We start from the raw sequence: 13,605 nt of genomic DNA, 5'->3' as shown, positions 1-13,605 counted from the left end.
TTCTTAGGAAACCTAACACAGTTTCAGCTATAATGCGCGAAACCAGGGACTTCTTCAAACAAGAGGATTGCCTCTATCCATACTACATAGAAGTGAATCTGATCTTAGTTTATACAGGACTTGAGCCTTAATTTGGGCATTTACGCATCTGAGCGGTGTCTGCACAACCAGCGGGGTCTGGGCGGGGAGGATGTGGTTTGGATGAAGATTTGAGGAGTTTTGAGTTCTGGCTCTTCCATTTTGTAGTAAGTCGCGTACGTTCTCTGAGCCTCAGTTTCCTTTTCTTCAAATTGTTCCAGCTCATTTTTTCTAACAGTCATTTTCTCCCCCCAACAAAGGAAAAGAAGGAAAAGTAGAAATTATCCGCAGTCCCACTATCCAGAGACAACCAGAGTTAAGTACTCTTTCACTGTGTTGCCTTGAGGGTCAGAAAATCAGAAGAGAATACTCTAAGTGGGAAAATTCTATGTAAATAGGAGGTATTTTTGCTGAAGGACAGACAGGTCTGTCTTAACACTTGAACCTCTTCACCATGGGCCAAGAAGTCCTTTATGATTTCATCTTGTTTTTAAATTCTTTTATTTTTTTTTTGTTTACTTTCTCTGATTATCAAAATAATGATGCAGATTTTTTGGCTTATCTTCAGTTTCTAATTTTTCTACAATGTATATGTATTAAGTAATCTTAGATAATGAATTTTTAAGACAGTAACCAGATGTGTTCATTGTAGAAATTTTATAAAGAAAAACAGGAAAGAACAGTCCTTAATCCCATCACCTGGCATTAGCCACTCCAACCTCTTGTTACAGTAACTTCCAGTCATTTTTCTGTGCATTGTATTTCACACATACTTGGTGAAATCCTAATACGCATAGATAGGATTTTTTAAAAAATCCTTTCTTAGGGACTCGGTGAAAACTTATTGAACTGAATTATTAAGGTCAATAAACTGAAAAATGTTGTTTTGATTTTATGTCTCTGTTAATAAGTTTGCTTTGAAAAAATGTATTGAGCTGCCGGCATTTTCTCTCTTAATTCCTTGATCACATTCTCCATCTGTTTATCCATTGATGTTTATTTTCCTGCCACGTTTTGAAAAATTTTTAATTTTTAATTGTTAATCACACGAACCAAATTCATTAAATGTTAGCATGATGGCCTAATTGCAGATGAACATATAATTTCATATAGTGAACATAACTTGCTGATCACCCTTGGTGCTTGGGGATGTGGGGAGAGCAGAGGGGGACTGACTCCTGGTCTCTTTGCATGAATTGCTGGATTCTGAGTCACTGAATTCTGGAATTATCTCCCCAAATGAGGCCTTTTGGTGTACATTCAGTAAGGTCTACAGCAGTGCGTCCAGCAGAAGTATAGTTATGAGCCACATGTGTCTACTTAAAAATGTTCTAGCAGCCACATTTTTTAAAAGTTAAAAGAAAACAAGTGAACTTAATTTTAAAATAGTTGAGTTAACCCGTTAAAAACATATTTTTAAAAACATGTTTTAGGGGCGCCTGGGTGGCTGAGTTGGTTAAACGTCTGCCTTCAGCTCAAGTCATGATCTCAGGGTCTTGGAATCGAGCCCCACATTGAGCTCCCTGCTCAGTGGGGAGTCTGCTTGTCTCCTCCCTCTGCCCCCCCTCCTGCTCTCTCTCTGTCTCTCAAATAAATAAATCTTTGAAAAAATAAGTAAAAACACGTTTCCGTTAGCTAAAACCATCATCATTTCAACAGGTAATCAGCATAAAAAACTATGAATCAGGTATTTTGCATTTTTGGTACTAAGTCTTCTGATTTTGATGTATATTCTACACTTGCTGCATATTTCGGGTGTCCGGTAGCACAGGTAGCTCATGGCTCCTCTGGGACCGCACACGTCCCGAAGGAGGTCAGACTCTGTGTCTGAGGGAGAGTGCCCTGACAGGTCTAGACATCACCTCGAAATGAGCCTTTGCTCTGTGTCATGCTGCAGGAAAGCTCTTCAGAAGCCCGAGATTCTGTGGCACTGGAGTGAGCTCGGATCCCTTACTGAGGTCGAGGATTAGGGACTGCGATTCTCATCATGTGGTATTTGAAGAGGAAGGGACACTCGGGGGTGGTTCTTCTTGCTTTTTTCCTAACACCGATTATCCGTGTGTGGTAACAACAGACAGGTATTAAGTACTTCCCTCGGAATAGACATGGTGGGCCATGCTTTATATTCCTTATCTCATTTAATTCTCACAGCAACCCTGTGAGGTAGGTATGAGCTTCTTATTTAAGGGTGAAGTTAAAAACTCGCCCGTGGGTCCATGGTTAGAAAGAAGCGAAAGCAGAAAAAAGAGACCCCATACGAAGGAGAAGTGCTGTCCTGTACTAACATGGAAGGTAGCCCCCGTGGGTGGGAGTGGGTTCTAGACCCCCCAGGTCAAAGCCCCCCCCCCTTTTTTGCTTTGTAGTGAGATCTCTGCTTTGTGAATCCTAAAGTTTGCATACTCTGAAAGTAGGATAGTGTGTGGTTTGAGAGCTGTGAATGCCCAAGTCTGTGAGAAATCAGTGACACAGTGGACGTGACGTGCTGATGTGGCACACTGCATCCAGGTGTCACGTAAATATGTACGTTTATGAATGAGCTTGTGTATGAAGGCTTGCAGCGTGCACAGAGGAGCCCATAGACTGGTGATTAGATGCCACCAATGACCCTGTTTCCCCAATCCAAATAACATTGTCACTCCCACTTTGAGCTTCATTTTCTGACCCCAAATACATAAGAAGAAGGTCAGTGATGGGGCGCCTGGGTGGCTCAGTTGGTTTGTTAAGCGTCCAACTCTTGATTTTGGCTCAGGTCGTAATCTCAGGGTCCTTGGATGAGCCCTGAATTGGGCTCTACGCTCAGCAGGGGGTCTGTTTCTCCCTCTGCCCCTCCCCCTGCTCATGGGCGCGTGTGTGTGCTCTCTCTCTCACTCTCTCAAATAAATAAATAAAAATCTTTAGAAAAGAGAGAAGGGCAGTGACATGGAGCTATGGTATTATATTGACAATGTCATGATTTGATATTCTACCTAGAACCAATTATCCAGAACCAATCTAAGCACCAGAGGTCTTTTCTTTAATAATACGATGTTGGGGGTTTAGCTATTATTTGAAAGCACATCAAGCATATGTGATCTCCCAACTTGCTCTTGGGCTTAAGGGGCCAGATCAATTGACACAAATGTATTAGGTACCAACCTAGTTTAAGTCATTTTCTACCCTCAAAAAACATGCATGCTAAAAATTTGGGAGAAAAGACACATGCATGAAAAATTAAATAATATTATATTTAAATAAAAATTCAGGAGAACAAAGGACTTGATATAGGCCAGTGGTGGTACATTGTTGGGATTGTGATTTAGGCAGGTTGTAAGTTCAGAGGAAAGAAATGGGTACCAATTCTGGGGTCGGGCTATGTGCAGCATGGCCCAAGTCACTGACGATGGAGGGCCAGTCTGCAAGACTTTCCTCTATGACCCCCATTTTGTCTTGTAGATGTGACTTTAAATGCTGTTTTTTTAATACATCACTGCGGACTTAGCTTTGCTCAGACATATTTAGGTAACTGGTCAGTTACTGGTCAGATGGGTGGCACTTGGGAAAAGGTCACTCTCTGCAGTGTTCTGAGGCTCACTGAGTTCCTTGAGAAAAGAGGAGGACCTGTGCTGCCCCGGTTTTTGTGAGCATTAAGTAAGTGGAAATGTGGTGCCTGACAGATAGCATAGACCCACAATAAGTGTTAGTTGAATGCTCTCTGGAAACAAGACACTAGCCTATGCAAGATAATAATGTGGAATGTAAGTAACAGTCCACAAGAACAACTCAGAGGCAGATTTCCAACCTTATGCTTCCCCAGGGGCTTCTCAAGCCTGTAGGAGGTGTGACACTTTTGTGTTAGGGTGTCATCATGGACACCCTACTGTGGTGTGGTTGCTCATCGTGGGCCAAGGAACCCAGGAGCGAAAGACCGAAGGGTGGCTGCCTTCCCTCCCTCTCTCACCAGGATAGGGAAATTGCGAACCGCGTGGACTCGAATCAAAATCCTAGGCGGGATATCCTTTATGTTCCTATTATCTCTGTTCTGTTTTGTAAGTTACCATCCTGTGCTTTGCTTCTCTCATCTAAATGGGCTGACAATGAGACCTATTTTAGAAGGCAATTATAAAGTTTAAAATGAGATGCCAAATGCACAAAGTGCTCCGTAATTGTTAGCCATAACAGAAAAAATGTATTGGACTTATGCATGCCATGCTTGGTACCAGGCTCTTTATTAGGTTCTGTGGGATTCAGAAGATAATAGTAATGGTGATTATAACTCACATTTTTCTAGTGCTTATTTGTGTTGGGTTTTGTAGATATTATTAACCCCTTAAGTCCTTTAGCATTGAGCTAAGTAGTACATCGTCCCAGGAAATCAAGACACCTGGTTCAAATAAGCTAGCCCTGTGACTTCACAGAAGGAAATCAGGCTCACAAACAGATAATTATAGCATAGAATTCTACTCAAAGGTGTTTCTCAACGCATATTGGTCCCCATCCCATCTTTTTCCCTTTTCTCTGTGTCCCCATTGCTAGGGACATGGCCAATGAACAGCATTATCTTTGGAAGCTGAGGATAGGTTGTTTCTGGTATGATCTCATGAGAAATTGTCCTGTTCTGTCCCAACACTCTCTCCCCCTTCATTTACACTAAGCCCAAATCTGCCTGGTCCAGATCTTTGATCTCACCAATCCATTGGTGGAGTAGTGGAGCCAAGGAATAGAAGTTTGCTGTCCTGCCTGCACATCTTCCATTGTGATGTGCTGTTTGTTGAACGTGTAACTGAGTTATTTACGGGGCCAGTGTTCTCTTTAGTAGAAGAGTTCCCATTTTGAAAAAGGAAATTCTTTCCTTTCCCCTAACCTTGGCAAACACCCTTTTCCTGCATTGCCAGTCAGGTGACTAGTCCCCATCATGGATGACTTAGGCTGGCTTTCAGGAAACACTTCCTTTTTGTTCTAGATCAGAAAAAGATTGAGAAGATAAATCCACTGTTGACCATAAGTGAGTCCCAAATCCCAGAGTTTAATAAATGTTAAAAGATAGAAGCCCCTGCCCATAGATGCCTGGGCCAAAGGGAGGCCCCATGCTTCAGACACCAGCAATGCAGGCTCATCTGTGCCCACCTCGGCCCCAAGGAGATGTGCCACATTTGTCCCTTGCCTTGGAGGAAGTGTGAAGGGAGTAATTGGGGCTGGGAACGGGCATCTGCCTTTGAATGGAGGCCGTGTAACATGTAGTCTTTTGCTTCTCCCCATTGACCGCATTCCTTTCTGAAATCCCAGGATGGCTGGAAAGTGGAGTCCACTAAGGAATCAAGAACCGAATTGAGCTCCACGGTTCTTCACCTTGCCTTGGGGAACTTAGATCCTAGCTGTTTGAATGGGAAATGGATGGGACTTTCTGATTGAAGACATAAGGAAATCTAGTTGGGGAATATCTTCCGAGTCAAGGTTGAGAGCCCTGGTGTTCGTTACCAAAGCAAGGCCCGTGGTAGGTCACATTGTTAGGATCTGCTGGATTGCTTCTGAGGTCATCTTTATGAATGTCTGCGCATCCACCTAGGGAGGGCTCAAGTGACCCTTGTCAAATTTTCTTCTAGAGTGCAACACGTAGCTGCCAGGAGGAATCCTGGGTACAAGAGATGCTTACAAAATGAGTGATACAGAGGCTGACAGGGTCCAAAAACATTCCAGCAAGTCTACTTAAAAGGAAAATAGGCCAGGTTGCCTCCTGGGCAAAGTGGGGGAGCTCTGAGAGCTTTGGCTGCAGTTAGCCACGAGTAACGGGAGGCAACAGACACAAATAAGCGTCAAAGATTAGAAGTACTAGCTGGATCTCCAGAGGACTCCGCCCTGTGATACAGAATGTAGGTGATTCAGGGGTGCTGATGATTCTTCACACTCCAGTTCCCAGACGGAGACCTAAAAGGTTAGGGAGATCGGCGAGTCCCGAGTCTGCAAAAGAGAGGCAGCTGTGGTTGGAGGACTAGCCACCAGGCCCGTCTTTGCTGTTTAGACCTGCAGGAGTTGTTGGTAGGAGCCCTTGGCATAGGCTGAGAGGAAATACGGTGATTCTTACGAAACAGGTGACAGAATAGTGAGGTGGGGAATGTTGGAGAGCTGAGCCAGAGGTGGCAGCTCACAGTTTCAGGTAGAGCAGCCAGTGCCTGGGCTTTGAACCATCTTTATCACTCAGCTAGGAGCACCAGACCTCCTCACCAGAGCAGATCAAAACAAAAGACTTGTCTCTTCCCCAAGACTTGTCCATTTCATTGGATGGTACCACCTGTCCATTTGTATGAAGCCCCAAATCTAGGAGTGATTTTTAAATTTTCTTCCCCTTCTTTCTCGCTGTCCATGGATCTATCCAGATGTATCCCAAATCCATCCCTACTTGCCCTTCTGCTACGGCCCCATGAGACTCCCATCGGTTCTCACCAAGACCACAGCTCAGCCTCCCTGCGGGGAGCCCTGTGTCCATTCCTGCCCCTTGCATCTCATCTCCACACCACTCTGTGGGGCAGCTCCTCCATGGGCAAGGGCTACACCCTGAGGGCAGGGCTGGCCTTGGCTTACAAAGGACCTTGCACGTTGTTCTCTCTGGTCTTACCTTGTCCCACTTTTGCTGGCTGTACTTCTTATCCGCGTGTCTGCCTGTGCTAAGTCCTGACTTAGGCCCCACACACTAGCCGATTCCCTACCTGGAATGCTCCTCTGCCTCCTGCTTGACCCCCTTGCCCCAGCCACTGGCTCCTTCTTGTTTGTTATTCAGACTTCAACTCAGGCACCCACGTCCTCTTCCCTGCCTTCTCAGAATGAACTAGCCATCTGTCCCTCCCTGTCACATTACCTGGCTTTGATGGCTCACCTGTTTCCATCCCTGAGAACATAAGCTTTGTGAGAGCAGGACCCTGGTATCTCCAGCCACCCCAACAGTGCTGATCCAGAGGGAGAACATATTACGTATTTGGGGGTGAGAGTCTGCACCTGTCGTCCTTGCGCCGGCACGGACACGTGTGCGGATGGCCTGTGGCAGCAGGGTCCACGTCAATAGTCCGGGTCTTGTTGGGACTATCTCCTCCCACCGCTTTCCTGGGGTCTGACGCCTGGTCTCTGCTTCCCTTGCAGCCGTCCCTGCCAGCTCCCTTTCCCGTCGACAGTGCAGCAGCACAGCCCGATGTCCTCCCAGAACCCTCCCGTCAGCGGGCCGCTGCACTCCGTGTCCTTGCCACTTCCGCTCCCCATGACCCTGGTGGCTCCGCAGCCCCCGCCAGCCGCCTCGCCCAGCCAGCAGCTTGGGCCGGATGCGTTCGCCATCGTGGAGCGAGCCCAGCAGATGGTGGAGATACTAACTGAGGAGAACCGGGTGCTTCACCAGGAACTTCAGGGTTACTATGACAATGCCGACAAGCTTCACAAGGTACGTGACTTCCCGAGGGACGGAGAGGGAGAACGTTCTCTGGGAGGGTCAGAATTTTTTACCGCTCATCAGGGGTGGATGCCTTGACCCATGGGCGGGCAGTGACCTCTTTTTATGTCGGGTGCTGTGCAAAGCTTGAGGGAGACAGACAAATAGGACACAGGGCCTGCCTTGGAGGAGCTTACAGTCCAAAACTGGGAGCGTCGCCTGAGCTCATAGTAGTAGTAGTATGTCAGGTGTTTGTTGAAGGTACAGGTGCCGGGGGGGGGGTGGTGGGGGATGGCCCTGGACCTGAGACTCAGAGTTCAGTAGTACTCCCCCAGGTGGACGGTGTGGAAGAGGGAACACCTCGAGGAATGCAGAGGGATGGGTTGAGAGAGACAGGTCTGTCTTTACATCCAGGATTCTTAGATAGGAACCATGTGATCGCCATGTGGTTTCATTCGCTGGTCTCCGCAGAAAGCAGTGTGGCCTCAAAACCACGGGTAGGGTCCGAGTGACTGCCTGCCGTCCATTCTTCTGTTTGGCATTTCCAGTGGGGAGATGCTACACAATTTCAGTCCGTGTCATTATCATGGGAGTATCCGAGTGTGTGGCAGCCTTCATGCTTAGGGCTTTATGCCGAGGGCCGCAGTCTGTTGGAAAACTTCCAGCAAGATGAGCTGTCGTAGGCAGTGATTTCACGAAGCCCCACGTGTCAGCACCTGCAATGCTTCTGGCCTCACAGAAGAGGTGAGGGGGCAAAGGCAATAGGATGTTTTAGAGCAGGAGAGCCGCAGGGCACTAGAGTTTCCTTTCTGGAGGTCTGGAGGCCTGTGTGGTGGGAGCGATCCTCTGAGATGTAAGTACCTGGACAATCGGGCTTTTATAAAGAGAAAAGGTAGGAATATAAAGCCCACCTGACCACAGGCGCATTGCCATTTGGTCCCATGTGACAGTTAATGCTCCCAGCTGGCTGGCCCGAGTAGCTCCTCTCTCAGGTAAGGCGTGGTCTTTTTGCTGAAAAGCGTTTCAGACTGGTGAGTGCCTCTGATTTCCTGGCAGTACACAGCTGGGAGCAGTGGGTTTGATGGTGCAAACGTTCACAGACAGAATCTGCCCTGGCACGTTCATGCAGAGCTTCCACCGAAAGGGTCTGGAGCTCCCTGGAGTCAAGACCAGACTTGGCTCAGCGAGTTCTGGATACCTTTCCTGGGGGTGGAAAAATGAGAGCCAGACAGAAATGGGCTGCCTGCAGTTTTAGGCCTCACTCCCACCCTGATTGTACCCCAGAAGCTGGGAAACAAGCACCCTGTCTCGTGGCCTTGGCTGTAAATCGCTGCTCAGGCCCGAGCTTGCCTCTGACACCTCCCGGGGCAGCTTCCTTCTAGGCACAGTCTGCACAAGGGGAAGGAGCTCCCCAGCCCCTCCTGGGAAGTAAGTCGTTCTTTCTTCTCCCTAATGAAGCTCTGTGGCAGACAGGTCCACGAGTTATGCAGACCCACCTGAGGGCAGTTTGGTTCTGGGTCTTTCCATATGGATGTCTTTGAATAGTTATGTGGAAGGCGGAGAAATTGGGACGTCTTGTTATTCTTCGTTGACTTTTTTTCTTAACATATACTTTTTACTGATCTGTCACAAACATCTCTTTTTTTTTATTTTAGTGTACATTTCTGTTTTGAAAAACCAAACCAATCTCCCAGTGACTGACTCAGCTTCTCCACACAGGGAATGATTCTTAAACTTTGTGGCCAAAGGATTTTGATGATTGAAAAAGGAGAAACTAAAAGCTGTTTTCCTTCTGGAACTCAAAGCTCCTTTAGTCCCTTGAATATTACAAATGGTTCTATAATTATTACACGTCACTAATCAGTCATATGTCAAACTGGAATTGTCAGTTTGAACACGCAGATTTTGGTGGAGGCTGCTGTATTCATCACTAGTTCCCTCGCTGTTGTCAATAACTGGGAGCAAGAGACATAAGGGCTGCCTGAAGGCTGTGACTTAACATTTCGCGGCTTGTGCCCCTGAGGTGGGCCTTGTCCCAGGTCCTCCCTGTGCATGGGCCTCACAGCTCAGCCGTCTGTCAGCAGGTCTGGGGAGAGGACTGGCGGATGAGGTGACGACCTCACTTCTCAGTGAGGATGACCCTGTTTTGGATGGAGACATGTACGTCGCCAAAGGATGTGGCCACCCTGTGCCAGCAATAACATCCAATCCGGGATCCTCACAGTGTTGGGAGCCCTCGCAGGGATTCATTGTAAGGGCAAAACCAGAAATAGATGAATTTTTAATGACAGGCCTTAGCCTATGCATCCTGTGCCAGGAACACAGTGGGAGAGAACGCAGGGTCTGCCAGAGCGAGGCCGAGATAGGAAGACCCTGTTTCCAGAGAGGCACAAGGCCGTGATTGTCACTGTTAGTGTTGGAACGAGGGCTGAGGACCCCCAGAAAGAGTAGTTGTTGGTACTTTTTCCTTTTGGTCATTCGTTTTGCTTCTCTTTCTTCCCACTTTCCCTGACACCTAATTAATGGACAGAGTTTGCAGCGGGAACAGACTGGGCTGTTGAGAGGGTTGGCGTCAGAAGCCGTCAGGGCCTAGATGGTCATTCGAAGGGAAAGAGCCAGGTATTTACGGTTCCCCCAGGCTTACTTGAGCTCTGGGCTGTGTGCATGAGGGGCTCAGGGAAGATACCAGTATCTTGAGCTTGGAGTGGCTGAGGATTTCTCTTTCTCTGCTTCTGGTTTTGTTTCTGGGACAGGGAGTGCTTCTCTGTGGGACCCCAGGGGCTGTGCTGCTTGGCCTGAGAGCTTTCTGACATTGGCTGGAAGGGAAGGTGGGCGCCGTGGAGGCAGACCCAGGGCTGTCTTCATGGGATCCTGCTGGGACTCTGAACTGGCCTGGGTGTTTTCATAACCAAAGCCATCCTGTCCAGCCTGCCCCTCATCTTTAAGAAACATCAGGGGGATTCGGTGTTCTGGGCATGGGGAAGAGGTGGTTCCCATTCTGAAGGAGTGTGCAGTCACATCATAGAGTGTTAGACTGAAAATTCTGAAAATGATTCTAGGCCAAGTTCTCACCCCTTAGGGATCCTCGCTTCAATGGTCCTGAAAGGAGATCATTCATTTTTCACTTGAATGTTTCCAGAGGAGAGACACTCCCTCCTACTGGGCCTACTTCTGGAAAACATAGTTCAGGAATTCTCCCTTGTGTTGAATCAAAATCCGCATCCCTTGAACTTGCTCCATGTAGTCAGAGCTCTGTGCTCCCTAACACACTGAAGGGGACTAACGTCTGCATCATGGTGATGGGAAGCCACCGTTTCCCACAGGAAGTACCTTGTCCTGAACTGAGACCTTTGCCCTTTCTCACTGGGTAGCTACCAGCACGGAACCATATCCCAGGTCCCGATTGTTTTAGGATTTAAGATCGTAAACTATGCTGTCCCAGGGATCCTGCAGTTTCCTTTTATAAAGTGTGCGGAGGGACAGAATCCGCGATCAGTGCCTGTGTCTGTCTTAAGGAGTTACGCGTTTAAAGGCTCATGCATCAGTCTGTCTCTGTGTGAGGGGCGGGGCACAGTGTTAGGACTCTAAGGTCTGTTTCTGCACTCACGGAGTTGACGGATCAGAGGCGTAGAATACGGACACAGGACAGTATTCCAGCCAGGTGAAAGTACTGTGAAATCAGCTCGAGGGACGGTCCCTTGGCCCATGTCGTGAGGAAGGCTCGGGGGCTGTCCTGGGCTTGAAGCGGGAGCCTCAGTCTCCTGGGGGCCGCCTCAGGCCTCAGCTCTCTGCTGCTCGGCTTCCCTAGCACTAGGTGACACCCTCTGGCCCTGAAGGGGACTGTCTCCTGGCATGCCCATCTGTCCAAAAACAAAGGCCACCTTTTATAGATGAAATGAGCGTAGAAATGGTGGTATGTTTTGGAGCCATCTCTTTTGAAAACAAAATTAAAAGGAAGGAGCATAATTTGCGGGAGGGCTATGAACCGGAGTCAGGAAGTACTGTCCTTTTGCTGCTACCGTACCAACAATTCATGGTATCTTTGGAAGAAACAGAAAGGCCTGTTGAAATAAGGGGACCAGGAAAGGATCAGCTCTGGTGTCAGGAGGCCTTTGGGAAAATAACCTGGCTCCGAGGGGAGCCTTGGTGTTCGACTCCACCCTGGTGGGCTGCCACTTTTCAGAAGCCCCCACGCTGTCCAGCCTGTTCACTGGCCTCTTTCCAGACGTGTCTTCCCGGCTCCATTGTAACCTCCGGGGCATTGACCACATCCTCTCTCCTTAAGCTTGGGGCACCCCCAGCTTTCTGCCTTACCCACTGGCTCCTCTGCTGCACCTGCTACGCAGTGTTGACCGCCCCCCCCCCCACTCTGCAAGTCCTTCCTTTAGGCCTAGCTCCCGCCCTCACGTCTTGCTCTCATCCCTGGACCACCTGTCATGTCAGAGACGCACACTTTCTTTCTGGCCCTGTGCTGCGGCTGCTGCCTTGTCTTCTGACTAGAATGCAAAGCCCTTTGGCCTTTTCTGCTTGGCAAAGTCCTGTTCATCCTTCAAGGCTTATTTTAAGTGGCATTTTCTCTAAAAAAAAAAAAAATTTTTAAGATTTATTTATTTATTTGACAGAGAGAGACAGCGAGAGAGGGAACACAAGCAAGGAGAATATGAGAGGGAGAAGCAGGCTTCCTGCCGATCAGGGAGCCCAATGTGGGGCTCAATCCCAGGACTCCTGGGATCATGCCCTGAGCTGAAGGCAGACGCTTAACGGCTGAGCCACCCAGGTGCCCCTCTAAAATCTTTTTTAAAGCAGCCTGTTCTTACCCCTGCGAAGTGACTTTGTCTCTAGGCTGTGAGAGCATCCAGAACCACCACACCCCTTATCACGTTGCGTGGAGAAGCGTATGTGTCTGGGGAGAGGCCAAAGCTAGACTGTGAGCATCCCAAGACCAGGAATTATCTTACCTCCTTCTCTATCCTTGGCACCCAGACTCATAGGAAATGCACAATAGCTATCTGCTTTACCAGGGCATGAATTATTTATAGGGGTCTCAGCAGGGGCTTTCTGATCTGAGTGGTTGGGGTACCAGCAGTGAGGGTGCCTGGCTCACGATGACATAGCTCTCTTGTGGACAGACTGAAAACACGGTTCAGGCCTCTTGGTGCCCAGTGAGGGGCGCTAGGGCTTCAACCCTCCCCACTTGGCCTCCGGTCCCAACTCAGAGCAGCAGTTCATCAGGGTTCCATGCTCCTTTCTCCTGCATTTATGCTACGTAACAGTAAAATGGGAGTTGTTGAGATCTACTTCAGAAAACGTGCTATGAGAGAAGACTCCTGTTAGAACAGTTACAACCACTTGTTACAGATTTAAATATGCCAGAAATTAAAGGCACAGCCCTCGGCTTAGTGAAAAATGAAGAAAGAATGATTTTCACCCCATATCTTTCAATTCCTTCACATAAAGAGGTTTTCTGTGGTGCATTTGTGTATAATTAGATACAAGTCCTTTGTCCTTATGTAGATACGTTCATAGACAAAGGGGTAAAATTCTGTGTATCGATGCCTCTCCTCATGTGAATTTTATTTTCCTTGGGGAGATGGGTAGGAGGGTCCCTGGGAGAGTACTGCACTTGGAGTCTGGAAATGTGGGCTCTGGCTGGGGTCCTTGAGTTTTTCTGTACAGTAGTATTTTTCCCTTTTCTAAAGTGAGAGGAATAATAATAGTTACAAATTGCCATGCAAAATGTAGAGGGTTTAAGTTATGTTTAAGTTCACCCCTTCAAGGCGACATCAGGTGGTCCAGCCAGACTTGAGAACCTGCTGTTTACAGGGCCCTAGTGTGGCCCTTGGAGGGCAGAGGGGACATGGCATCGAAGGTGCCATCTACAGACAGTGCAACCGGAGATGCTGAAGGGCTGCATCGAACACACGCCTTCGCACGCGCAGAGACACCAGGAGGCATGTCAGGAATCCCACGTTCATGCTACTTCTTTCTTGCAGTTTGAAAAAGAACTTCAGAGAATTTCAGAAGCCTATGAGAGCCTGGTCAAGTCCACTACCAAGCGGGAATCACTGGACAAGGCGATGAGGAACAAACTGGAAGGCGAGATCCGAAGGCTTCATGATTTCAACAGAGACCTCCGAGGC

General features: G+C 48.0%; 1 protein-coding gene across 2 annotated transcripts in view; it reads left to right on the top strand.

Moving 5' to 3' along the window:
* AMOTL1 (angiomotin like 1) overlaps positions 1 to 13,605 on the top strand; it is a 93,799-nt gene that overhangs the window by 36,904 nt on the left and 43,290 nt on the right. For both annotated transcript variants that reach the window (XM_040630985.1, XM_040630986.1), the window contains 2 exons: positions 7,186 to 7,477; positions 13,459 to 13,603. In XM_040630985.1, the coding sequence (XP_040486919.1) occupies positions 7,186 to 7,477; positions 13,459 to 13,603 (437 nt within the window). The remainder of the gene's footprint in view (positions 1 to 7,185; positions 7,478 to 13,458; positions 13,604 to 13,605) is intronic.

The sequence above is a fragment of the Ursus maritimus genome, unplaced genomic scaffold (assembly GCF_017311325.1).
Source record: "Ursus maritimus isolate PB19 unplaced genomic scaffold, ASM1731132v1 scaffold_16, whole genome shotgun sequence".
Classification (NCBI taxonomy): domain Eukaryota; kingdom Metazoa; phylum Chordata; class Mammalia; order Carnivora; family Ursidae; genus Ursus; species Ursus maritimus.
This window is presented reverse-complemented; position numbering and strand designations above follow the sequence as displayed.